The sequence below is a fragment of the Dromiciops gliroides genome, chromosome 2 (genome assembly GCF_019393635.1).
Source record: "Dromiciops gliroides isolate mDroGli1 chromosome 2, mDroGli1.pri, whole genome shotgun sequence".
In the NCBI taxonomy this organism is placed as follows: Eukaryota; Metazoa; Chordata; class Mammalia; order Microbiotheria; family Microbiotheriidae; genus Dromiciops; species Dromiciops gliroides.
In genome coordinates, this window is record NC_057862.1 from 408,265,802 (window position 1) to 408,292,877 (window position 27,076).

General features: G+C 37.1%; 1 protein-coding gene across 2 annotated transcripts in view; it reads left to right on the top strand.

Moving 5' to 3' along the window:
• SIAH1 (siah E3 ubiquitin protein ligase 1) overlaps positions 1–27,076 on the top strand; it is a 41,897-nt gene that overhangs the window by 8,821 nt on the left and 6,000 nt on the right. The window contains exon 1 of one of the 2 annotated variants that reach the window (XM_043986716.1): positions 25,636–26,330. The exons of the other annotated variant lie outside the window; for it this stretch is intronic. Coding sequence (XP_043842651.1) covers positions 26,240–26,330 — 91 coding nt within the window. The 5' untranslated portion in view covers positions 25,636–26,239. Of the gene's footprint in view, positions 1–25,635; positions 26,331–27,076 lie in introns of those variants that run through there. 2 annotated transcript variants of the gene reach the window in all.

Genomic DNA, 27,076 nt, shown 5'->3' on the forward strand with positions numbered 1-27,076 from the left:
TATGGTAGGAAGGACATTGGCAAAGTGGAAGATGGCCAGAGGAAGCTGACCGTAGTGATGGTGGTGTTGGAGACTTTGCCACAAAAGACTCATTTGAAAGAACTAGGGGTGTTTAGTCTGGAGCTAAGACTTGGAGCTTACCACGATAGCTGTCTTGACCTGTTCCTCTGTTCTACTTAAGTTATTCATCCGTGATCTTATCATTTAGAACTCTTCCAATTCCATGATCAACAACTCTGAAATTCCTCCCTTCTCTCTTTTTTTTTCTTAAAATTGTTCTTTGTCCTCACTACTGCCAGATCTTCCACTTCTCAGTAGTTTCCCAACTATCATCCTTGTTCTGGCTTTACTTTCATCCTTTCCAGTTTTGACCCTTTAGTTATTTCCTGTACCCTTCACCTTCCTTGTTTTTCTGACTTCTGGCTACTAATGCCTTGCCAAATCCCAATTTTGGAATGCTCCCACTGCCTGTCTCCTATGTTCTTACTTACTCGGATCTTAATGTGTCTGGAGAAAGTCATGCAGCATCACTGACTAGTTTTACTACAAATATATTATCTAATTTCAACTGGGCACTCACTGCAACAAGCTAAGTCCTTTTATTCCTCTCTAATTAATTGTTTCTTTGGCCTTCTGTCTCAGTTGCCTTCCTTATCCTGTGCCCTTCCTTCATTGCCTAGGACCTTTTCACCAGGGAACTTTTCCCTGCTAAGCCATACCTTTTCTCTTGTTAGTGAGTTTCTTCCAGTGCTTCTGTTTTGGAGACCTGTTTAGGCTAGCCATATGTAACGATTGGAATAACGCCACCTGCTGGATACTTACTGTAGAAGAGTTCTGCCCATGAAGGGAAGGTCTTTGAGGGCAAGACCAGGAGTCAGGAAGTGACGCGGACTAGTGGGAGGAGGAAGGAAGAGACGGGCGCTCGGTCTCAGGCTCTTTCCTTTGGACTCTGGTGGAGAGCGGAGCTAGAAATGTGCTCTCCCTTTAATAGATAGGAATCTAGGCCTTTCTCTCTCTCTTTACCAAATTCTTCTTTTCCTTAATAAATGCTTAAAAGTCTAACTCTTGCTAAAGCTTATAATTTATTGGCGACCACTCATTAGATATTTTAGACAGTTTAGCTAGAATTTTAGCCCTTAACAGATGGCTGACCACGAAGAGGAAAGCTGAACCTCACTTCTGATCTTCCGGTTGGGTAAGAAATTTTCCCTACCCTAACCCTTTAAATCTTAAGTACTGCTGAATTGCCTGGTGTTTTCCCTTTAAATTTTTTCAAATGGACCTTTTAAACTCCCTAATTATCCTATTTTTGATTTTAGTCTGTTTAACCAGACAAATGGGAGATAAGATCATGTTAATGCTTTGTTTTTGTGGATTTTCTATTTTTCTTTTTCTTTTTGTTAAAAGAGCCAGCAACTTACTCACACAAGGAAATATCTCTCCCTCTCCCAACCATGCTTTTTCAGAGAAACCTGAAGAGATTCCTGCAGCTTTTCCCAATTCTAACACTAATTGTTGCTCTAATTTTGCATGCCTGGAGGCAATGACCCACCCTCTAGAAGCTTTTAATCCCCTAGCACCTGGAGGCAAAGTGGGGGAAGAGGAATCCAGGCCTGAGTTCAAAATCAAGTCTGATTCAAATTGCTCTGGTCCCTCCCCTCCTCTCCAGACCCCACCCTCTACTCCTCCTATGGCCAAGCCCATAGCTTCCCCTGCCTGGGAAGTCCAGAGATCTGGTGCGCATGCTAAACTTTTTCTACCTGCATTTGCAGCTTCAGGCTCAGCCCTTCCCCGGCCTGGCTGTGCTTTTGAGACAATCTTAGAAAGCTCTTTAAATTCCAGATATGCTCGTTTTGTTCATAATTTTGCTAACCTGCTTTTGTCTTTAATTAGTAATCTTATAAAGCATTTGTATGGTGAAAAGGCTGACAGACAATATAGAGGGGTTAAAGAAGAAAAATTTAAGCTGTATAAGAATGACAATCATCAACATAGTTCAAGACTCTGCTTCTTTTGCCATGGAAGGGTATATATTTTACAGAAATGTAGAAGTAAGCAGCAAGGTATTGATATGAGTATTGGGGATTTTAGATACCGAAATCAGAAGTGTTCTGAATTCACTCAGAGTATTAATGTCAGTTCAGAGGTTACATAGAATTTCTATGCTATTACACCTACATTTTGAAATTAATGGTATGGGTTTATTTTCATAGAGATTTTCATGCTTTTGAGATCGTGTCTTATACTTAGTTTCTAAAACAAGGAGAATATTTGTAAAAGCTTTTTATAGTCATGCGATCAAGTTTATATTTTGTAATACTCTTATTAATATTAAGTTCATATTCATTTAGATTTCCCTAGTTTGAATTTCATTGTCTTTTATTATTCCACGTGTATTTTCTTCTATTCATTCATCTATCTAATTTTGAAACATGGTTTTGATTTCATAATACAATGTTAATTCTAGGAGTATTGTGCTCCCATATTCTGAGTTGTTTGTTTTTGTTATTTTTTTTCTCAACTGATTATTTGATCAAACTCTTTAAAGCATTTCCCTGGCAAATTGTTTGCCATGGCAAGTGTAAATTGATTCTAGAAGTATTATTTTTGATAAGCATATTCCAAAAAAAAAAAAAAGAGGGGAACATTTGTAAAAGTTGTCTTTGAGATTGTGTTGTGCTTTAACTTTTATTTAAATATGTTCAGATTTTTCAAAAAAGTAATTGTATACTAAGTAAAAAAAAGGGGTATTATTTGAAATTGTTGCATAATTATATATTGTGTTCTGAGTCAAGATGTATTCACATTTTTTGCAATCATTTATTATCCTCAATTTTTAAATCCATATGAGACTTGGATTATGGGAACTTATCATTTAAGACATTAATTGCCTTTATTCTGAGTTATCAGATGCCAGTTGGCCAAGATGCCATCCAATCACAAGAGGAATACATGCAAGAGTAGACACTGAACTGTCACATGAGGGGAGACATGCACGAAGTCAAGGTATGGCCAAGGGAACGGCTTTTGACAAATGTTGAGGTTGGATTCTCTTGGTTTAATATTTTATTTTATTTTTCCCCACAATATTGTACAGATGGCTGGAAGTATTCATCCCACCCATCTCACTTCTACACCTGGCTTCTATGCTCCCTCCTATATGCCTGATGCCATGGACCATCTCAATCCCATGCATCTGATTAAGTCTGACTCAGTTTCCTCCAATATGTTCGGTGGCATGGACGTATATTCCATCCACCTATTTTAAGCCTGGCATACTGTATGGGCAGTACATATTGCTCAAGTGTGGGAATGCTCATATCCTATCATTTCTCTGTTCTTTTATGGTAACCCCCATAATTATCTCAGGTGTCATGATAAATACAGTGTTGAATTTGGCCTTGACACCTGTTACCAATTATATTAGATTTTTTAATTTCTCATAATGGCATGAGGATAATTAGGCAGATGATGCAAAAAGTGATGAAACAAAGATAAAAAATTATTTTTAATAATTAATATCGCAGCAATTGTCTTCTCAATTACCCTCCATAAGGGGGGGACTATAGTAATATTATAATTTTAAAGAATGGTTCAATTTTTGTTTTATTATATGTTTCATGTGTAACAACTAAGATTCTGAATTCCCTTAGACATGTTATTGAGAACTTTCATTGTTTGATTTGATTATTGACAAAGCTATTTTAAAGTTGTGTTAAGCTCAATTTTGTAGGAAATTTTCCTGGCTGATTACCAGCATCCACACATCAACCCCTGAAAAGACTTCCATTCCACGACTACACCTAGAGGACATCTGAGAAAAGACTTTCAGAGACTTTAAATGAACAGTTTTGATTTGTTGTTTTTGTTGTGTTTTTTCTCTTTCTGTTATAATATACACCATCTGTAACGTGTATTCTCTGCAGAGGCCCTCCCTTTGCAAGACTAATGTCAAAGCGTCGGTTCATGAGGACAAAAAAAAATCGCCCCTCTGGACAAAACTTTCCTCTCTTCCTTTTCTATATTGTTGTTCACATATTATTAGTTAGCAATAGTTATTATATTCTTTTTACTGTTCCGTCAAGGAAACATTTTGTTTCTTGAGGAACAACAGGGGGGACTGTAACGATTGGAATAACGCCACCTGCTGGATACTTACTGTAGAAGAGTTCTGCCCATGAAGGGAAGGTCTTTGAGGGCAAGACCAGGAGTCAGGAAGTGACGCGGACTAGTGGGAGGAGGAAGGAAGAGACGGGCGCTCGGTCTCAGGCTCTTTCCTTTGGACTCTGGTGGAGAGCGGAGCTAGAAATGTGCTCTCCCTTTAATAGATAGGAATCTAGGCCTTTCTCTCTCTCTTTACCAAATTCTTCTTTTCCTTAATAAATGCTTAAAAGTCTAACTCTTGCTAAAGCTTATAATTTATTGGCGACCACTCATTAGATATTTTAGACAGTTTAGCTAGAATTTTAGCCCTTAACACATACTTCATTCCCTTCCCAGCTATATAGCTGACTCCAGATATAGATAGAGTACCTTAATACCTTCTGCCTACCACTCATCTGCTCACCTGCCTGCTTTTTAGCTCCCTTTTATATATTTTATTTCTCCCATTAGAGTATTAGAATGTAAGCTTCTTGAGGGTAGAGACTATTATTTTTTTTGTTGTTTGCTTGTTTCTATTTGTATAAACACGAACCTAGGAAGTGGCAGCACTCTCCCCTTATTTCCTTGGCCCTACTTTTTTTTTTTTAAACCAACCTTTATATCCATCATCCTGGGAAACAACTCTTGTGGAGAAGGGGCCCTTATGGAGATGCTGAAGTCATTGACTGTATAACTCAAGTTGAAGTCAGTCCCTCTCTAGTAAACTTTGAGCTGAAGAAGAGGTCTTGAATGGCACTAGGCTCCTTTTGGGTGGCAAAGCTCCTGGTTCTGATTCTATTTCAGCTGAGATTTACAGGGCATTTTCTGGGTTATATGGAAAGGGGAGGTTATCTCTCAGGAATTCAAGGATGCCTCCAAGAAAAGGAAATAGTTTGTCCTGTGACAATCACAGAGGGGTCTCTCTCTTAATCTTTGCCCACAAGATTCTTACCAGAGTCCTCCTTATTAGGCTGATCTTTCACCTGGAAAATGATCATCTACCCAAGAGCCACTGTTGCTTCAGAAAGGGCTAAGGAACAGTTGGCATGATGTTTGCTGCCTGACAACTCCAGGAGAAATTCCAGGAGCAGAACAGAACTCTGTATACAGTACTGGTCTGACCAGTGACTTTGATACTGTCAGTTTCCAGGACCTGTTGGAAGATCATAGCAAAATTTGGTTGCCTGGAGAAATTCATCAGTATTATACACTAATTGCATGATGGCATACTTGCATGGGTTTTGAATAATGGATGATGCTGTCACGATTTCCCATTCACCAGTGGAGTGAAGCAGGGCTGTGTACTTGCTCCCATACTTTCTAGCATGATATTTTCAGCAGTGTTTTAGTATGCCTTTAAAGAGGACAAAAACGGCATTGAGGTCAACCACAACACTGATGGTAAATTATTTAACTGGAAAAGGCCAAGACTAAATTGGAGGGAGAGTTGGTGCATGTCTTTTTGTTCACAGATGATTGCACTCAATGTCGGTATTTGTGCCTGATTTGCAGCAGAGACTTCTAATCTTATAGTGGTCTTCATCAGTCACAGTCAGAAACATTGTACCTTGACACCAACATAGTGATGTCATTTTGATGCTTGGTTAGAAGAAAAGACGGCAGCCAGTGCTTATAGCTCAGTGTCTTCAGCCATTATCCTGGGAAGCAACCCCTTAGGGAGATGCAGCCTGGGAACTGCTCCTATGGGTACTATAGCCACATCCAGAAAAGAAAGTTCTTGCCACCAAAGTCATTGGCACTTTCCAATTTTTCAATATCACAAAGGGATGTGGTTTTATCAGTGGAAATGACATTAAAGAAGAGTCATCATCTACAGGGCTGATAGGTGGCACAGTGGATAGAGTTCTGGGCCTGGAGTCAGGAAGACCTGAGTTCAAATCCAGCCTCAGACACTTACCAGCTGTGTGATCCTGGGCATGTGACTTAACCCCATTTGCCTCAGTTCCTCATCTTGTAAAATGAGCAGAAGTAGATGGCAAACCATTCCAGTATTTTTGCCAAGAAATCCCCAAATGGGGTCATGAAGAGTCGGACATGACTGAAATCACTAAACAGCAATAGTTGTCATGTGCTTTGCCAAGGCCATGGGACCTTTCCTTTTGACTTAGAGCTGATAACTTCTGTATATGTTGTCTCCCTCAATAGAATGGGGATAATACTTGAAAGTACTTGAAAGTAGGGGACTGTCTCTTCTCTTTCTATCCTTAGTGCTTAGCATAGTGGCTATCACATAGAAAGTGCTTAATAAAGGTTGCCCTTCTTTCCATTTATCACGTAGAAGATAAGTTTTTCCGACCCTCTTTTCTCAAGACTCCTCACACTATTTCTTTCCCTTGACCGTCAAAGCCAAGGATTTTGCCTCATGGTTTACTGAGAAAATAGAGGCCATTTACCACAGACTCTCTCCTTTACATTTTTGCAACCTTTGATGTTGCCTGTCATTCTTTCTTCCTTTATTCCAAATGGGAGTCGGGACCCTTCTATCCAAGGGCAACCTCTCTCTATATATATATTCTCTTGGTTTTATCTCCTTCCTGACTTAACAAGGAACTTGTCTCTTCCACCTCTGCCCTATGCATCTCTCCTTATTTGCTTACTTTTAATGTTTCTGCATCCCCCCCTCCCCTCCACCTCAGGAACTGATCTCTACATTCTATATAAATTTCAAACTACCATATTTTAATTTCTCTTTCCATTCTCAGCCAGATTCCTAGGGGAAAAGGTCTTTTATACTTGGTCTCCTTTCTTCTCACTGTATTTCATTCTTATTCAGTCTGGCATCCTACCTTATCACTCAACTTGAAACTACCCTCTTCACAGTCACCAATGATCTTTTCTTTCTTTCTTTCTTTTTTTTTTTTTGGTGAGGCAGTTGGGGTTAATTGACTTGCCTAGGGTCATACAGCTAGTAATTGTTAAGTGTCTGAGCCTGGATTTGAACTTAGGGCCTACTGAATCCAGGGTCGGCGCCCTATCCAATGCGCCACCTAGCAGCCCCACCAATGATCTTTTAATTGTCTAATGTTATGGCACTTTCTCTACTTGCCTTTCTTGACCTTTTGGCAGCATTTGACAACTGCTACTTGACCTTTCCTTTTGAATATTCTATCCTGTAGATTTTTGTTACCTTTCTCTTATTTTCTTCTACCCATGTGACTACTTCTTGTTATTCTTTGCTGGATCATTGTCCATCTCCTGCCCTCTTAACTGTGGGTGGACCCCAGGGCTCTATTCCAGATCCTTTTCTCTGTGTTGGTGATCTCATCAGCTTCCACGGGTTTAATTATCATCTCTGTGCAAATTATTTTCAGACCTGTATATCTAGTCTAGAGATACTAGCTTTTCTTCAGCTTTAGTCATTCATCATAAACTTCTTATTGGCTCTTTCTAAATGGATATCCCATTGTAGCCATCTCAAGCTCAGCATGTGCAGAATGACAGAATTTGAGAATTGGAAGGAATCTCAGCTGTCTTTTAGTCCAATCCATAGGTGAAAGGAATCCCTAAAATAATATACCCAACAGTGTTTGTCCAGCCTCAAGCTGCTTGGACACCTTGAAAGGAGGGGGACCCACTCTTTCTTGACAGTTCATTACCTTCTTCTTTTTTTTCTTTTTTTTTTGGTTTTGTTTTTTTAGTGAGGTAATTGGGGTTAAGTGACTTGCCCAGGGTCACACAGCTAGTAAGTGTCAAGTGTCGGAGGTCGGATTTGAACTCAGGTCCTCCTGAATCCAGGGCCAGTGCTCTATCCACTGTGCCACCTAGCTGCCCCCATTACCTTTTGATAACTATAATTGTTAGAGGAAATTCTTCCTGCCTGGGCCTAAATTTGCTTCTTTGCAACTTCTCTTAATCCTTCTAGGACAAAACAGAACCAAATTGATACCTTTCTCCAAAACAGAACTTATGTCTCTCCTTTCCCAAACCTGTCCTTCTTCTAACCTTGCCAATTTTTGTTGAATGTGCTACCATTTTCCCAGTCATTTGGGTTCCTGTCTTCACCATAATCATCACTGCATCTTTGTTTTACACATCCAATTAATTTCCAAGTCTTGTTCATTCTGTCTTTGCAACATTTCGCATATCTTGTGCCTACTTTCCACAGGACCACCATTCCACTTCTTGCCCTCATTATTTTTTATCTGGTTTTCTAATTTGACTTTTTTTAATTCCTTTTTTTCCTCTACCCAATTCCTAAAGTGACTTTCCTAAAAAGTAAATCTGACCATGTTTCTTATACTCAAATTTTTTTAATCCTAGAATGTGGTTTTTTATTTTTAAAATAATAAACATTTTTATTTCAAGTTTTGAGTTCCAAATTTTATCCCTCCTTCCCTCCCTCCCCTAACTCCTCCCTGATGTGGTAAGCTATCACATATATGTGCAATTATGTAAAACAACCATATTATTCATTTTGTATAAGAAAACTTTAATAAAAGAAAAAATGAAAGAAAGTGAAAAATAGCATGTTTCAGTCTGTATTCAATCTATTATCACTTCTTTCTTTGGAGGTGGATAGTATGCTTCATCATCAGTCCTTTGAGATTGTCTTGGATCATTGTATTGCTGAGAATAGTCAAGTCATTCACAGTTTTTCATCAAATGATATGGCTGTCTTTGTGCACAGTGGTCTCCTGGTTCTGCTCACTTCACTCTACATCAGTTCATACAAATCTTTCCAGGTCTTTCTGAAATCATCCTGCTTGTCATTTCTTATAGCACAATAATATTCCATCACCATCATATATCACATGTGATGAAATAATGGGATTTAGCAGATATTCAAAGACCACCTGGAGATAATCTAGACTGATTGAATCAAGTGAGAGTGATTGACCGCTGATTAGCCTACTTCAAGTTAGAAGGTATAGTTCTCAGAAGCTAGACTGTGAACTCAACTTGAGAACACCTTCAAAACCAATGGATTTGGATGACGCCAACCAATCAGGTTGAAGCAGTGTGTAAGGACCGCCTCTGTTCCAGACCTATAAAAAGCTTCCACAATCAGCTTGCCAGAGAGTTCCTGATTAAAGCAGGCTTGTGGAGGAGGACTTGAGGAGGAACCCAACCAGGCTGGAACTCTATGAGAGTTTTTCTTAACTTTTCTTAACTTTCTGAACTCCATGTTAATACCCGTATGCTTTAATAAATGTTCAATGCCCAAAGACTGGTGCTAAAGCTTCTAATTTAAGGCGATTACACAATATAGATTTTAAACATCACACACAGCTTTTTTAGCCATTCCCCAATGATGGGCATTCCTTTGATTTCCAATTCTTAGCCACTACAAAGAGTTGGTATAAATATTTTTGTACAAATAGGTCTTTTTCTCTTTTTTGGGGTATGTCTGGGATATAAACCTAGCAGTGGTATTGCTGGATCAAAGGGTATATGCATAGTTTTATAGTTTTTTGGGCATGGTTCCAAATTGCTCTCCAGAATGGTTGGATTGCTTCACAGCTCCATCAATAGTGGATTAGTGTTCCACATCCCCTCCAACATCCAATATTTTCCTTTTTGGTTATTACTCAATAAATTCTAATGGTTCCCTATTACTATAAGATGAGCTGTAAATGCTAATGTTTAGTTTTTAAAGTTCTTCACCCCCATCCATCCCACATTTCTAGACTTGTTACACATTGTCCTCCTTCATGCATCCTGTGTATGGTTTAGCCAAATATACTGTGCCATTTCTATATCCTGCCTCCATGCCTTTGCATTATTTGTCCCTTGGTTCTTTGAAAACACTCTACCTTTAGAATCCCTGGTTTCCATTATGCACTATCTTCTGTATAAAGTCTTTCCTGGTCTCTTAGCTTCTATTTCTCCCCTCCCCCCAGCCCCCATTTTGTTTTTGTGTATTACAGATTTAAATATGTACATGTGTTCTCTCAGTAGATTGTAAGTATCTCTAGGGAAGGGGCTCTCACTTTTATCTTTGTAGGTCTGGGAGACTAGCTTGACACATTGAAACTGAATAAATGTTCGGTGGTTGTTTTAAAGTATTTGAAAGGTTGTCATATAGCATAGGGATCCAGAATGCATAATTAGAAGCAGGGGATGGATGTTGCAGAAACAGATAGTAGAATTGATTACCTCAGAATATACTTAACCTGGAAAGCCTCTTAAGAGGAGACTGGAAGACCTCACTCAGGAATATTGTGGAAGAGACTTCCACATGAAGTGTGTTTTAGACCAGGTGACTTGAAGCCCCTCTGTTTCTGAGGTCCTTTGAGTTTAGCCGTTAAATTAACTTTTTTTGTGTGTGTATGTGTCAAAGGCTCATTTATTTTCATTCTCTCCCAGAATGGAGACTTGTAAATAAGTGCTACAGCCAGCAAGTACAGAGTTCAGGCTCACAGCCCTTGTTTTTAATCCCTAGTCCCTAACTCGAAATGGACCCTCCTCTTGTTCATCACTGGCTGATTACTTAAGAGTTACAGTTTACACATGAAAACGAGCTAATCCGAATGCAGTATTCTTTTTTTTAAATTAGTAAAAGTATTTTATTATTTTCCAGTTACATGTAAGGATAGTTTTCAACATTTATTTTCATAGGATTTTTAGTTCAAATTTTTTCTAAATTAACTTTTTCTAAAACTTACCTTATGTAATGAAAGCACATCTTTTATTTGTCTGTTACTGTTATTTGCCCATAGACCGGTTTTTTGTTTCCCAAACTGCTAATGTGATTTTGTAAATTGAAATTGTCTTGCCATGGCCAGAAATTATCTGTATAGTACATCACACCTATGGCTCCCAAGTTCCAGCATATACTTGGCACAACATGGTAGGCTTAGCTAGTAGAACTAGGCTGTGAGTCAACTAGTGTAGGTGATTAGAACACTCATTTTGTACAGTAAAGTTTAATGGTCTAAACAAAATTAAGGATCTAGTCCACAGCCTTGAAACAGGACAATTAATTGGCTTATGTGGGGATAATTACCTGGAATTTGGATTTCAATACCTTGGGATCACAGAAAAATTTCTCTGTTTTGGATTTCTTTCAATTATTTTTGTATTATGAAGATGCCACCATATGCATAATTATGTATTATAATTATATATTGACAACATTTTTATACTCCTAAAGGTCATGATTATAGACTGTTCATTTTTCCTCTACTTAAGTTCTATTGGCTCATTGTGATTGGGAAGGTTGACCCAGGCTAGTATGTTAGAGGACTATAAACTTTGGCAGGTCCTACCAAGTGGGAAAGGCTATGAGTATGATGGGTCCAATCCTTGACCACATATTTCTGCGTTATGAGCATTAGCCTATTTAAGTGCTGAAAGCCTTATTATCACATTACCAGTTAATGCATTTTTTGGGCATTGCTACTCACAAAACTGTCTTTTTAAGATGTGGAGGATATGCAGTCCATATCAATAGAGGAAATAGCTACAGAAATGGTTGAAATAGTATAGTAGTTCCTTTTGAGAAAATGCTGAAGTCATTTGACAAGTGACCCTTAGCAATACATTTTTATTAAAGATCTGTTTGCAAGTAGCATTCTGCTAGATATTATATAGATAGATTTGAAAACTATGCCTGGACATGACTATCGTGTGTGTGTGTGTGTGGGGGGGGTATGTATGTATGTATGCATGTATTGCGCGCTGCTTAGGTGATGGAGTAGGTAGAATGGAGTTGGGAAGTCCCCACATCAAATCTGGCCTCAGACAATAGCTATGTTTTTTTTTTTTTTTTGTTTGTTTGTTTGTTTTTTGCAGGCAATGGGGGTTAAGTGACTTGCCCAGGGTCACACAGCTAGTAAGTGTCAAGTGTCTGAGGCCGGATTTGAACTCAGGTACTCCTGAATTCAGGGCCGGTGCTTTAACCACTGCGCCATCTAGCTGCCCCAAGACAATAGCTATGTGACTTGGGTAAGTCACTTAACCCTGTTTGCCTCAGTTTCTGCATCTGTGAAATGATCTGGAGAAGGAAATGTTAAACCAGTCCAGTATCTTTGCCAAGAAAACCCCAAATGGGCTCATGAAGAGTTGCACACGACTGAAACAACTGAATAACAAGTATATCTTTATATAAATGTGTGTGTATAGTATATGTATGTATCAAAGTGCCTAAGGCTAGATTTTATATATATATCTTCCCAGCAGCATTGTTTTGCACATAATAGGGACTTACTTTTGCTGAACAGGCATTTATTATTTTGTTGAGTGCTTGGGAGATGATTACTAATATTAGTGTCACCATTATCTTATATAGTGCTTTATGGTTTAGAGCGCTTTCTGAATAATTCCCATTTTACAGATGAGCGAGGTGACTTGCCCAAGGTCATAAGATAATAAATACAGGAAAAAGTACTTGATTCCCAAGTCATGAGGTTTTTCTCCTACCTCTTAAAGAAAGGTCCCTGTTCTACAGGATCTTACATTTTTGATAGTGGAGATAATTACACAAGTAATTTGCAGTGCAAGGCAAGATATGTCAAGGGAAGCATAAACAAATGCTATGGTCATTCAGAATAGGAAAAGAAGTAATTTCTTACCAGTGAACAGGAAGGCTTCATGGGAAAAGTAGCATTTTAGAGGGGTTTTGAAAAGATTTTGGCAGGTAGAAATTAGGAAATGGTAAAGTATACATTTTGGCTGGAGCATAGTACACAAAAGGTAACAGCTTAACATAAGAATGAAAAGGTAGGTTGGAGTTGGATAGAAGGGGACCTTAAATTCCATGTTAAGAAGATTAGATTTTATTCATTAGTTTTTAAAAATTTAAAACAATGGTAGAATATGATATACTAACATAGATTGGATTGGGAAAGGGAGTATAGTAGTAGTAGTAGTAGTAGTAGTAGTAGTAGTAGTAGTAGTAGTAGTAGTAGTAGTAGTAGTAGTAGTAGTAGTAGTAGTAGTAGTAGTAGTAGTAGTAGTAGTAGTAGTAGTAGTAGTTGTTGTTTAAGTGAGAGGTAATATTTGATCCAGGGTTATTGCAGTTGGTGTAGAAAGAGATAAATTACAATAAATCAGTATGAATAAAGTGATTTTAAAATTATCTGACAAACCACTTGGGAAAATATAATTAGAGGATTAAGGTAGTTAAGACATCATATGGAGGCTCCATAGGAATGGATCATTTTCATGCTAAATGACACTTTGTGTAAGCCAGCAGTCTTAATGCTATGTGAGGATCAAGGGTGTTTTGCTAGATTCAAATTGCTGTTGCTCATTGATTAGTCATGTCGTATTCTTTGTGACCCAATTTGTTTTTTGTTTTTTGGGGTTTTTTTTGCAAAGATACTGTAGTGGTTTGCTGTTTCCTTCTCCAGCTCATTTTACAGATGAGGAAACTGAAGGAAACAGGGTTAAGTGACTTGCCCAAGGTCACACAGCTACTAAGCGTCCGATTCTGGATTACAATTTAGGTCTTCTTGACTCCAGGCCCAGTGCTTTTTCCACTGTGTTACCTAGCTGTCCCAGATTTAAAGTGAGAAGAGAGCTCAAAGATTGTGGTTGACTAGACAGAACCACCTTTTATGTAGGCAGTCAGTATTTGAGTTAAAAACTAAAACCCAACATTTTAAACAATTTAATCCAGTGAGATTTGGTGATGGTTCTCCTCCCCCTTCCCCTCTTAATCTAAAACTGTATCCTAATTTTTCTTAGGACTTGAATTTTAGGTCTCCTCTTAATCCTAAGTATTTCTAATAAGATAGATTCTTTGCAATGTCTTTTTATCGCTGCAGCTATGCATGGCATGTACATATATACACATATGTATACCTGAATTATTTATAGGTTACTATAAATAGTACAAATTTAGCCCCTGTGTAAATGTACTTTTGAATCCAACAGCTTCACGTGAAAATTTTGTGTTGGTATTTTTTGACTCTTAGTTTTAGATTTGTACAAAAAATTGTCTTAATTGTGAATAGCAGTAAAAGTCCTAAGTTCCTGAGCTATCTGACCTTCAGTCGGCTTCCTGAAGAAGCTAGTTTAGGTCTATTATTGCTGGCAGCCAAATTGGAGTGTTGAACATTGGATGAGACTTGTAGAGACTACAGTCTACACATATTGGAATGGTTGTTTTAGTTCCAGAAGAAAGAAGTAAGATCAATGAGGAATCATATTTTGACTTTGTGTAAAGAAAGATTTAAAAAGTAACTTTTTATTGGCATCTTTTGTTGTTACTTCTCCTAAATTTCACCTGTATCACTTTCTCTTCCAGAGAATCATCTCATAGAACAAAAGTTATTTTTATTTTTATTTTTAATTTAAAGATTTTATTTAAAAAAAAGAGAGAAGAGAAAAAATACCAAAACTAGTGATATATGTAATGTTTTATACTAGCGAATTCCTCCTCCCCCCACCCCCTAAAGGAGTTAGGGAGAAGTATCTTCTTGTTTCATCTTTGGGGACCAAGATTGTTGGTAATTTTGCATTGCACATTTTCTGTTGTGGTTTTTTTTGGGGGGGGTTCTGCTTACTTCACCATATTAGTTCATATAAATCTTTCCGTATTTCTGTATTTGTCATATTTGTCTCATAGCTAAATAATATTCCATGAGATTCCAAGAAACATATAAATCCATTCAAGGAAGGGTCACCCCCTCTTCTCCCATTAAAATCTAAAGGTTCACAAGAAAGTCAGCTGGTAGTGCAGTGGATAGAGTGCTAGACCTAGAATCAGCAAGACCCGAGTTAAAATGTGGCCGTACACACAAGCTCTAAGACCCCCCAGGTAAATCAGAGGTTAACCTCTGTTTACTTGAGTTTCCTCAACTGTAAAGTGAGAATAATAATAGCATCTTTTTCAGAATTGTTGTAAGGATCAGATGAGATCATATATTTGTAAAAAGAACTTAACACAGTGCCTGGCACACAGGTGTTTTATAAATGCTCATTCCTCCTGTCCTGCCTTCCCAGGACATATATTTGTATTTTGCCTAAATGTTATCAGTACTGGGAGAAATACTGAACATGATGACCATAAAATAACTTAAAAATGAAATTTATTATATTTTAAGACAAGAGTAGCTACTTAACTGATATGGGAGTAATTACTGAATTACCAATCTTTGTATAGTTAGTCTAGTGACTTGTTAGGACAAGACTACAAATCAATACAAAATTAGAGAATAAAAATAAGATACGGAATGCAATTGAGACAATTCTAACATGGCATATTTTGACAAGCTGTTGCTAGCCAAAATGAGAATGAATAGAACTGGTGTCTACACCAACTGTCAGCATTTCCTAAGGAAGTTTAACTATTATATATTAGTTGTCACAAAGAGATGAGAAGAACCTGGAAAACACTTCAGCCAGCAAAAATTTAATCTTTCTTGCCAGACAGAGATATATGGCAAGGCTGAGACACTGATTTAGAATATAAGCTTGTTTGCAAATTTATTCATTTTGTACTTAAATACAAAAACCCAACCATTTCCATGTGCATAGCAGTATAAAAAGAGAAGTCAATATGAAACCATGAATCTCCATTTCAAACTATTTACTTTAAAAAAAAACACTATGCAATTAATATTACACATTGTTTTCAAAGCTAACCCTGCTTTTCTGTGCTTCCTTCTGAGTTTTCTTTTTTTCTCTGCTGTGTACTTTTTTCTCCCTCCCCGCCTTGCACTAGAGAAGGCCACCACCATCAGATACAAATGTGTGTGTGTGTGTCTGCCTGCATGCGTGTGTCTAACAATACTATATATATTTCTATTTATCAGTTTTTTCTCTGGAGGCAGATAGCATCTTCCTTCATAGATCCTTTGTAATTGATTGGAGTATTTATAATACTAAAAATAACTTAGTCATTCATAGTTGTTCTTCGAATAATGCTGTTGCTGTATACAATGTTCACTTGGTTCTGTTCATTTCACTTTTCATAATTTCATCCCTTTCCAGTGTTTTTCTAAAATTAACCAACTTGTCATTTCTTATAACACATTAGTATTCCATCACAATCATGTACCACAACTTTTTTTAGCCATTCCCCAGTTGATGGGCATCCCCTCAATTTTTAGTTCTTTGCCACCATAAAGAGAGTGTCCTTTTCTGTTTCCTTGATCACCTTGGGAAACAGATCTAATTGCTGTGTCAAAGGGTTTGCATGGTTTTATTGCTTCTTTAGGCATAATTTCACATTGTTCTCCAAAATGGCTAGATCAGTTCACAGTTTATCAACAGTGTATTAGGGTCCCAATTTTTCGACATCCCCACCAACATTTGCCATTTTCCTCTTTGATTATTTTAGCTAATCTGATAGGTGAGATGATGATTTAAAGTTATTTTAATTTGCATTTTTCTAATCAATAATGATTTAGAGCATTTTTTCCATATAACTTTATATTGTTTTGATTTCTTCATCCCCAAACTGCACATTCCTATCCTTTGACCATTTGTCAATTTGGGGAATGACTCATATTCTTATAAATTTGACAAAGTTCCTTACATATTTGAGATGATACTTTTATCTCAGAAACTGTTTATAAATCTGCTCCCGCAATTTTCTGCTTTCCTTCTAATCTTGGCTACATTGGTTTTATTTGTGCAAGCCCTTTATAATTTAATGTAATCAAAATTGCTCTCTTTATTATAAATTCTCTTATCCAGAAGCCTGATAGGTAATATGTTCCATTTTCTTATAATTTTCATATGATATATCCCTTTATATCTAGGTCATGTATCCATTTTGATCTTATCTTGGTAAGTGATGTAAGATTTTAATTAATTAATTTAAATAATTAATTAATCCAAAAGAATCTAGAAATCACTTCACCCAGCAGACACTTTTATTTTCTTCTGTTGACTACCATAATGCTTTCCATGGCCACATCTGTTTAAAATATATGTTTTTTTTGTTAAGTCTTACAGAGTATTATGGTAAAGATTATTATTAGTAGAGGAAAAACAAATTTTAAAGAAAAACTGGTAAAAGACCTAAGGTAGCAAAATCATCTGGAGGGTATTTAAGGATAAAAGTGGGAGAATAGATGAAAAATGGAAAAGAATGATAACATTTAATTTTTTTTTTTTAAATGTGGATAAATTTTTTGTTTGTAAATCACTTCCATTTTTTGACATATTCCTTTCCTTCCACTACCCTGCAAGCCATTCTTTGTGAAAAAGAATAAAGAAGTAGTGGGGGAAAGCCATTCAGCAAAATCAACCAACACTTCAGCCGTATTTGACAGTATATGTATTTTTCCATATTCATACCCCTTTCTTTTTCCTTCCCTTCTGTCCACTCCCCCAAGAAGGGAGGGAAGTACATTTCCTTAACTCTTGGGCCAAGGTGGGTCATTATAATTACAAAGCTTTCAGTATCTGTTTTTGGCTGTTTTTAAAGTTTACGTTGTTGTCATTTTGTATGTTGCTTTTCTTCTCCAGCTTATTTGACATAATTTCCTATGTCTTTCTATTTTTCTTAACTGTGAAGGTTGTTTTTTTTTTTTTTTCAGGCAATGGGGGTTAAGTGACTTGCCCAGGGTCACACAGCTAGTAAGTGTCAAGTGTCTGAGGCCAGATTTGAACTCAGGTACTCCTGAATCCAGGGCCGGTGCTTTAACCACTGCGCCATCTAGCTGCCCCCAACTGTGAAAGTTTTTATGATAAACTTTTTCATCATCGGTGAGTGATTTAAAACATAACATTTGTATTCTTAATAGCACTGTGCCTGGTACAAGAGGGAGAAGAAAAAGCACTAAAGAAAACAATTAGGAGAGGAGAAACCAATCTCCCTCCTACCCCCACCCCCAAACAGAATAAAATGCTGATCTAGCTCTATTTTCCTATCCAGGTTTTTTATTAGCTTAATCCATATACAAATTAAGGGCATCCTTGATGAAAGTTTGAGAAAAGGAAAAGTTAGACTTTGCTAAAGGATATTTTGTAGCAGATCACATCTTATAGACACACAGTTGACTAAAAGGTTAAGACAATACAAGCTCTCACAGTCCTCTTTGTCAAAGCATTCGTAGGGCAGAACACAAAACAACTGTTTTGTGTGCATATATCAATTATGCAAAATTCTTGAAAGATCTCATAACTAAGTTTCTTTTCTAATTATTAATATTAAGTGAGACAAAACAGGGAAATGTAAGTTTAGTAAAAGTGTTTGTGTTACTCTCATGGAGAATGTCTTATGCAGAGTGTAAGTGGAAGAGGGAATCCCAATAGGTAAGGAGAGCTTCCACATATTTTTGTTTGCAAATTATATTGTGTTGATTTCATCAAATCTCAGGTCATTGCAGAATCTCCTTAATGAAGTCTGTAATAGTTCAAAAGAATTTGGCTTTACTGTATAGAGTGTAGAAATACTGGATGGTAGGCAATAACCTGCATTTGGAAGGATAACTCATAGAACTGGTCCATCAGCACATAAAAAATGGGACATTGGGAATGGACAATAAACTGGTCCCAGAACTGAGTTGGAAGAGAACTAGTCTGATTGCCTTTATGAAATTTCATAATGTTTTTAATGACTCATTATTATTGTTGTTTTAAAATTTTTTTTATGGATTTATTTTTTTAAAAAGTTTGTCAGTTAATTAACAAGCATTTTATTAAGTGCCAAGCACTGTGCTAGGCCTTGAGCATATAAAGACAAAATAAGACTTCCTGTCCTCAAGAAGTTTATCTTCTTTTGGGAGAGATTATGCTTGCATACACATAATGATTTTATTTCAGTGTTGGTGTTGGTGGTAAAAGGCATTAGCAGCTGGGAAGTCATAAACCTAATGTAAAAGGTGAACTGAGCATTGAAGGAAACTAGGAATTTGAGAGACAGAGGTCAGTAGGAGGTACACTGCAGGAATAAGGGACAGGGGAACAAAAAGAAAGCCTGCTTGCTGCCTGGATCTTAGTATTTGTTAAATGGATTAATGTGCAATAAGGCTGGAAAGGTGGGTTAGGGTTATATTGTGAGGGCTTTAAGTATCAAATTGAAGTGTTTATATTTGTTCCTAGAATAAATAGGGTAGCCAGCCACTGGAGCTGACTGAGTAGGGAAATGACAAGACAGATTTATGTTTTAGGAAAATCAGTTAGGCAGCTCTGTGAGAAGGATGAATTGGAGTGGGGAGAAACTTAAGGATTTTGTTTGTTTATATCACTTTCATTTCCCAGTGTATCCCTCTACCGTTTGCCCTACTCAGGGAGCCATCCTCTTTAACAAAGAATACATTTGAGAAGGAACAAAAAAGACTTAGAGTTCAGTAAAACTAATTTACACGAACTAAGTCTGACAATATATGTAATGTTCTATAATTTCCCCATCTCTGCAAAGGAGGAAAAGAGGTGTAGTTTCTCATTTCTTTTTTTAGCATTTGGCTTCTTTCTGGTTTTGTTGCTCTTTCAATTTACATCGTTGTTTTGTATGTTTTCCTTAGTCTGCATCAATTCATATCTTTCCATACATATTTGAATTTTTCACATTTCTCATGTACAGTAATACATAGTAATAGTCCATTACATTCATTTAGCATCATTTGTTTAGCCATTCCTCCATTAACTGGAATCAACTACTACTTTCTCTGCCACCATAAAATAACATTATTGATATTTTGGTTCATATGGAACCTTCCTAGAAAGGAAGGCTCTTTGACTAAGGCTTATTTTTTTATACTTGTATTATTACAGTGATGATTAATTGTTGTGAGTCATGAAATACAATAGTTTCAGAAGAATTAAAGTTGGGGGTCATCCAAAGGGCAATGAAGAAGTATAGGCATAAGTAGGCTATTCCATTATTTCTCTTGGGCAAATTTTGATTTGTAAAGATGTAAGAAATACATGATTAGAAAAGAAGGCGGGTCTGTCAATGTGAGACCTAAGGATGGACAGCCTAAATGTCCCTTTCTCATCCATCCATACAACATGAAGAGAGAGTAAGGAAGGTCCACAGCAAGTTGGGTGGATCCTTTCCTCCTCAAACTGTGGCAAAACATGAAAAAACAAGACTTTCAAAACATGAAAAGTCATGGATGGATTGCAGCTGGTACCATCTGAGGTAGAATCCACATGGTATAAAATTATAGATCCATCAAAGTGTAAGGGCCTGGGATGAAAATTTTAACAGAAATTAGCATCGGAAAAATCATATTAGACTCCCATTAGTATAGGGAAGTAAATAGAGATGGATCTCTATTAGTTTCAGTGAACATACTAGATTTTTTTTTCCTTCTTGGGGAAGGGGGATGTAATTTTTGATACATTTTAGTTAATTTACCTTGCTTTAGTATACTGGCCAGGATCCTGAAGGTCTGGCAATGAAGTCCTTGTGTAATAGGATTTTACACCAAAAGAATATCTTTCTTCCCTTTTTTAGTAGATGTAGGAAAAGGCTGGCAAATTGGCTGTTATATGTACATGTATGTACTTTAAAAAAAAATGAGATCTTGTGTCTGGGTCTTTGTGTGGGCCTCCCCCATCACTCGTTGGGAATTCCTTGCCTACTCTTTGCTGGAACTTCCAGAAAGTCTAACAATTAAAAAAAAAAATCCCCTGAACCCAGCATTTATTTTCTTTCCTTCATGCTCCCCTACCTACTCACCACCTTCCCCCCCCCCCCCCCCGCAAAAGAAAACTGTAACAAATATGTATGATCAAGGAAAATAAACTGCTCTATTTTAAAAAATGTATGTATCATTTTGCATCTTGAGTCCATCATCTCTAAGGTGACAAGCATGTTTGATTGTTGGTGCTCTGGGAATCATGGTTGATGATTGCATTTATCATACTTTTTAAGTCTTTCAGTTTTTCCTTCTTAAAATTTTGTTGTTGGATAAATTGTTTCCTGTTTTCCTTGCTTTACTCTGCATCATACAAGTCTTAACAGATTTCTCTGAAACTCGTCATTTCTTATGATATAATAGTATTCCATTACATTTGTATACTATAATTTGCATTTTTCTTTCTTTTTTCTTTTTTTTGCAGGACAATGAGGGTTAAGTGACTTGGGTCACCAGGGTCACACAGCTAGTGTCAAGTGTCTGAGGCAGGATTTGAACTCAGGTCCTCCTAATCCAGGGCTGGTGCTTTATCCACTGCGCCATCTAGCTGCCCCCGTATACTATAATTTGGTCAGTCATTGCCCCAAAGGGCACTCCCTTAGCTTCCAATTCTTTTCCATTATAAAAAGCTGCCCTAATTTTATTTTAGGATGGGGGCACATGGGCTCCTTTTCCTCTTTTATTTCTTTGGGGGTATAGGCCTAGTAGGACATAAAGTTAGACAGTACTGAAAATGGAAGTTGTCTCTCCTTTTAAATTGATGCAGCTCCTCTGCCCCCCTTCTCAACGATTCTGTTAGGTTTTAGTTGGTACATTTGCCCTTATCCCCAATTCCAGAAAGGGCTCTGGGCGCCCATGTACCAGCAAAAGTCTTTATATAAGGACCGGCAAAGCCTATGTGCAATAATTCCTAAATGCCTTTAAAAAAGCCTCACACAGTTGATTGAACACATTTCTTAGTTCCCAAATCCCAGTCTTTAGAGAGGGCCCAGAACTACTACAGATGGTAGACCTAGAGATCACTATCATCACCCTCCAAAAATTATACAAATTAAACAAACATTAGTTTATAGCACTTATCTTAAGGGAACAACCATTCTTTATTCCTCTCTTTTTAAAAATTCTGAACTTAAAACACCAAAAAAAGTTTTCACACTGCGGAATACAAAAAAGATTCTGCTTGAATTTCCATTTCATACCACTTTTTTTGTTGGGGAAAATGTAGTTCTCTATGTTACTTTCAATATGATCTTGTCTGTGCATTCACCACTGTGAATTTCCATAATATACTACTTTCTTTTGTGGGGAAAAAATGTAGTCCTATATGTTACTTTCAAAATGATTGTGCTTCCTTCTGTGCATTAAAAAAAGTTCCAATTTTAAAGGTATTTCATTGCCATCAGTGACTTGTGGATGTGGGGGGCATTTGTCATCCTTTTTTACTTTGTTAAGGAGTATAATAGGTTTAGGAAATGAGGCATTGGCAGTTAATCTCCATACCTCCATTTTATAGTTGCATATCTGATGCTAATTTTTACCTAGCAGATTCTCTTCCTATTGGCCCAAATTATTCAAGTAAAGTACTTCATCTGCTGACTTGTTTGATTATCCCAGTTATTATAGCTGTATAGTAGTGTTTACTTTGCACATACAACATTTATAATATGGTTTTAATGAAAAATAACAAAATAATGTGGAATAACTTTTTAAAAAATACTTGAATGAATACAACATTGCAAATTATAGTAGTCTAAGTATGAGATAGTGGCTAATTAGAATCATTTGCTAGCTGTTTTTTTGCTCCCTCCTTCTTGCAGCATTTTGATTAAGTATTGCAAAGATAAACAAAGTTGGCAGATGAGGTATTATGAACAGAAAAACAAAAAGACATTTGTTTTAAGGAGCAAAGCAGTTTTCAAATGTGATATTGCTTGAACAGCTGGTCAAAGGCCCTTTTTGGGGGGAAGCACTATGTAGAGTGGAAAGAGCTGAGTTCATATACCATTTTTGACAACTACTTGTATAGCCTTGGACAAGTTATAAGTCCCTGGGTCTCAGTTTCTTGATTTGTAAAATGAAGGGATTGAACTAATGGCCTCTGAGGTAATTTATAATTTTATGTGTATGATCCATTTACTGTTGCTTCTGAAATTTGTTTTAAATTGACTTTAGTCTGAATTATATACTGTCATAGATTGAGAGGAAGAAAAACAAAACTTGGCAGGGGTCTGGCATTGGAAAATGAAGGTAATAAAACAATGATTAATAAATCTTTTCATCTTTCAATTGTAAAAGAAAAATGTAAAACTGAACAAAATAAGTAAATTAAAAAAACTAGATGAGCAAGTTGTCATTAATTTAGGCATAGTTAATACATTTGTTAATTTATTTTTTGTTTACCATTAAAATTAAATTATTTAAAATGAATATTTAAAAACTGCCATTATTTCTGATTTTTTGCTGGCTCTTCTTGATGCACTGCCCTGGTAGTTTGTTTGAATGGAAATAGCATTGTTGGTAAAGTTATTTTCAACTTTGAGTAAAGTAGTTCGGTTGTGTTCTGGATAGTGAGAAACTACTGTAATAAAGTTGCCATTTTAACTATCTTTTACTGGAAAAAGTTTGGGGTTTTTTGGAGATAATTGGGATTAAGTGATTTGCCTAGGGACAGGCTGCTTAAGTAAGCATCTGAGGCTGGATTTGAACTCAGGTTCTTCTGACTCTGTGACAGGGTCCCTATCCACTGCTCCACCTGGCTGCTCCAAAATATTTTTTTATGTTGAAACATTTCACTTTAATTGATGGCCATTTTTGATTACTTTATAAGCCAGTGTAACTTTCTAATTGATTTATTGAAAGGGGGTTAGATATCTCTTAGGTTTTGTTTTGATTTTGTGACACTTAACTTGAACTAGTCAAGTTTTAAATTGTCAGGCATTCTTGGAGCTAGTCTTGCCTCTGCCACTTTGAACAAATTGCTTTTCTCTGGGCTTCATATTTCTTATCCATAAAAAGAGAATTGGCTTGTTGGACTAAATAGTATCCAAGATACTTCTGTTAGAAAATCTTGCAATTTAGAGTACAAATAATTTGAAATTTCAGATAGTGATACTCGAATCTATTATAAATTTTATTGGGTATTTATCTTTCTAGTTCTGTTTTACTTAATTTGCTTCATTTAACACAGGTACCAATGTACAAAGGAGATGGGGGTCAAGTGAGATGGAGAATTCTTTTTTTTTCCTTTTAATTCTTTTTTTTGAGGTGGAGAATTCTTAGTAACTTCCATGATGTAGTTGAAATTTGATTAGTTATAATTTTTAAAGTGGGATAATCAAAAACTGACTTTGCTGTGATAGTTCAGTACTCATTTTTTAAACCTCAGGTGTATGTTAATGCAATGTTAGCCATACAGTGCATTTTACCTTTCTTCACAATAAACCATTGTTATTGCAGCAGGGACCTATGATTTCATTCAGAAGTGTGGGAATTCTTTCCACCAGTGCAAGACTTACTTATAGAATTTATTGATGAGTTTTCTGAAAGTTGCTTAGGAATGAGGTTAATTGATTTAGTATCAGTTGTGGGATTTGGACTCAGGTCTGTAGGAGTCTGTGTTCACCATGCTAATTCGCTCCCCCACCTCCCAATAAAAGAAATAAAAACCATAAAATTGAATGGTGGAGAACCTAAAGATCAGCTAATTCAAGCCTCTTATTTTACAAATGGGGTAGCTAGGTGGCACAGTGGATAGAGTGATGGTCTTGGAATTAGGATGACTGATCTTCTTGAGTTCAAATGTGATCTCAGACACTGTATGACCATGGACAAATAACTTAACCCTGTTTGCCTCAGTTTCCTCATCTGTAAAATGACCTGGAGAAGGAATTGGCAAGCCATCCCAGTATCTTTGCCAATAAAACCCAAATGGGGTCATAAAGAGTTGGACATGATTGAAAACAACTGAACAAAGTTTTACAGATGAGGAAAACTGATGCCCAGAAAGGGAAAGTAACTTGACCACCACAATAACTAGAATTTATATAGAGCTTTAAGGTTCAAAAAGTGTTTTACAAATACTATGTCATTTTATCCTCACAACAGCCATGAGAGAGAGGTGTCATTATTATCCTCATTTTACAGATGATGAAAACTGAGACAGATGAAGTTAAGTATCTTGGCCAGGGTCATGCAGCCATTATTAGATTTAAAATCAGGACCTCCTGATTTCAAGTTCAGTCTCTTACCCACTGTGCCAGGTACATAGTAAAGCTGGGATTTGAACCTAGGTGAACTAATACATTCAGAGCACTACTGTATACACGGCAAGATTACCACCCATTTTAAACTCTTTCCAGGAGAGATGTCCTCATTCTAGCTTAGCCATTAGCTTACCCCTAATCATCTTCACCTGTCTCAAGTTTTTCTTTGCAACTATGGTAATAATTAGAATTTTTGTCCTGTTTCATTGTCCTTATTTAGTAACTCAGATTTTTCATATTACATCAGCAAATAGAAAATATGAAATTGAACCAGCAGATGCAGGAGCAAGATTTTTCTTAGAAGTTGTTTTCCACTTTGAATCCTATTTACTCTAGGAGATGAACTTTTAGTAAAGCTTATGATTTTGGTACAAGGTGCTGATTAGTTCAAGACAGCACTGTCAAATAAGTGGAATTAAAATCCAGAGTGGGTAGGATAACTGCTAACGATCTAAAGATGCTAAAGGTCACCCTGTTTTGCCCTTAACTTTACCCTCACTGAACCTGAACGCTCTTGTGAGAGTTGTTGGTGTAGCATTGCTCTTAGGGCGGGCCAGATTTTCAGTGCCACCCATACCTGGTCTGGCCTGTTTTCGGTCTGGACTGGCCAGCGTCTCTGGCTCGTAGACTTCCACTTGCTGTTGATTTGACTGGGTGGAGAGAGAGCGTCCTGCCTGGCACCGCCCATTCCTCACGTGATGCTGCAGGCCAAGGCAGTGGGCAGCAGTGTGTCTAGCACACGCCCTTCTTTCTTTCTCCTTCTCAATTGGCTGGGAGGCTTGGTTGGGAGGAGCTCTAGCCAAGCTGGGGCATCCGGCCGTCGCCCTTGCTCTTCCTTGCTAGCAAAAGGCACTTACTCGGGCAAGAGACCACTGTGGTTGCAGTAGATAGCTTTCCTTTCCTTTTTTTTGGATTGATGTTGGGGTAGGGATCCTCACGAGAATCTTTTTCGAGGTGTTTTATGTGACAAAACTAGAGAAAGAGGAAAGAAACTTCCAAGCCAAACATGTCCTGTGCTCGGAGAGGCTGCGCTGGAAGCTCTCAGTCTGCATTGTGTAGGAGACTCCTGCAAATTCCAGTAAGCGCCAACTCAGTCTAAGCCTTTTGAGAGAGGAAAGTCGTCAGTTCTCTGCTTGTACAGCAGGTGTCCCCTTTCAGGAGATGAGATTCATGAAGAATGACGAGTACCCTTCTTATCTCTTGAGAACCTGATCATTTTCCGGGGATTGACTCTTTCATGTCTGGTTACTGGAGTGTGCCGGAGGTGCCTATGTTATGGCTTGTTTCCCTTTCTGCGGGGAGAGGGGATGAACTCTTTGACTTCTCATGACGGGGAAACCTACTCTTCATTTTTTGTATTCGTGGAAAGGAGTTTTGCTTACATGTTTACCAGCATCTAGGACAAGAAAGAGAAAAGGTAGTCAGCTTTGTTTTTGTGTGTGTGCGTGTGTGAGAGAGTGAAAGAACGGCTTTTTTTTCTCTTTGAAACTAAACTGTTAAAAGTGTGTTGAACTGTTTGAGTCAATGGACTTTATTTCCAGCATTTTTAAAGTTTAGAAATACCATTCTTTAGACTTTCCTTGTGTGGTGTAATGGAAATGGTGCTAGAATGGGAGTCAGAATAACCATCCTTCCTAGTCCCTTCAAGTTCTACTTCCACTTAAGCTAGCTCTTTGTGTATGATTTGTAATGTATGACAAGCTGCTTCACAGTTTCCCCAACTTCATTTACCTCCTGGGTAAAGATGAAGAGTTCATTACCAAATGGACTCTAACATTTCTATTTATTAAGAGTGCCGTTCTGTTTTGTGTATTTATTTGGAGGCACCTGGTTCTATTTTGCCCCTTTTGTGGCCGTGGTAAAATATTCTCAGTGCTGATGTTTTATATCTATGCTAACTTTGTTCTTCAGATTAGATGTAGACTTGAACATCTTTCCAGTATTGGTAGTTCCAAGAAATACTATGTTAGGTTTTTACTTTACAGTAGGAATTAGAATTATGTGATTCATTGTATTACTTTAAAAAAAAAGTCCATGGAAAATCAATTTGATAGAAAGACTACTGAAATTGTAGGTTCTGGTCTTGGTCTTGTGATAAAATATATAATTGCATTATTTTTTCTTTTTCTTTTTTTTTTAAAGTGAGGCAATTGGGGTTAAGTG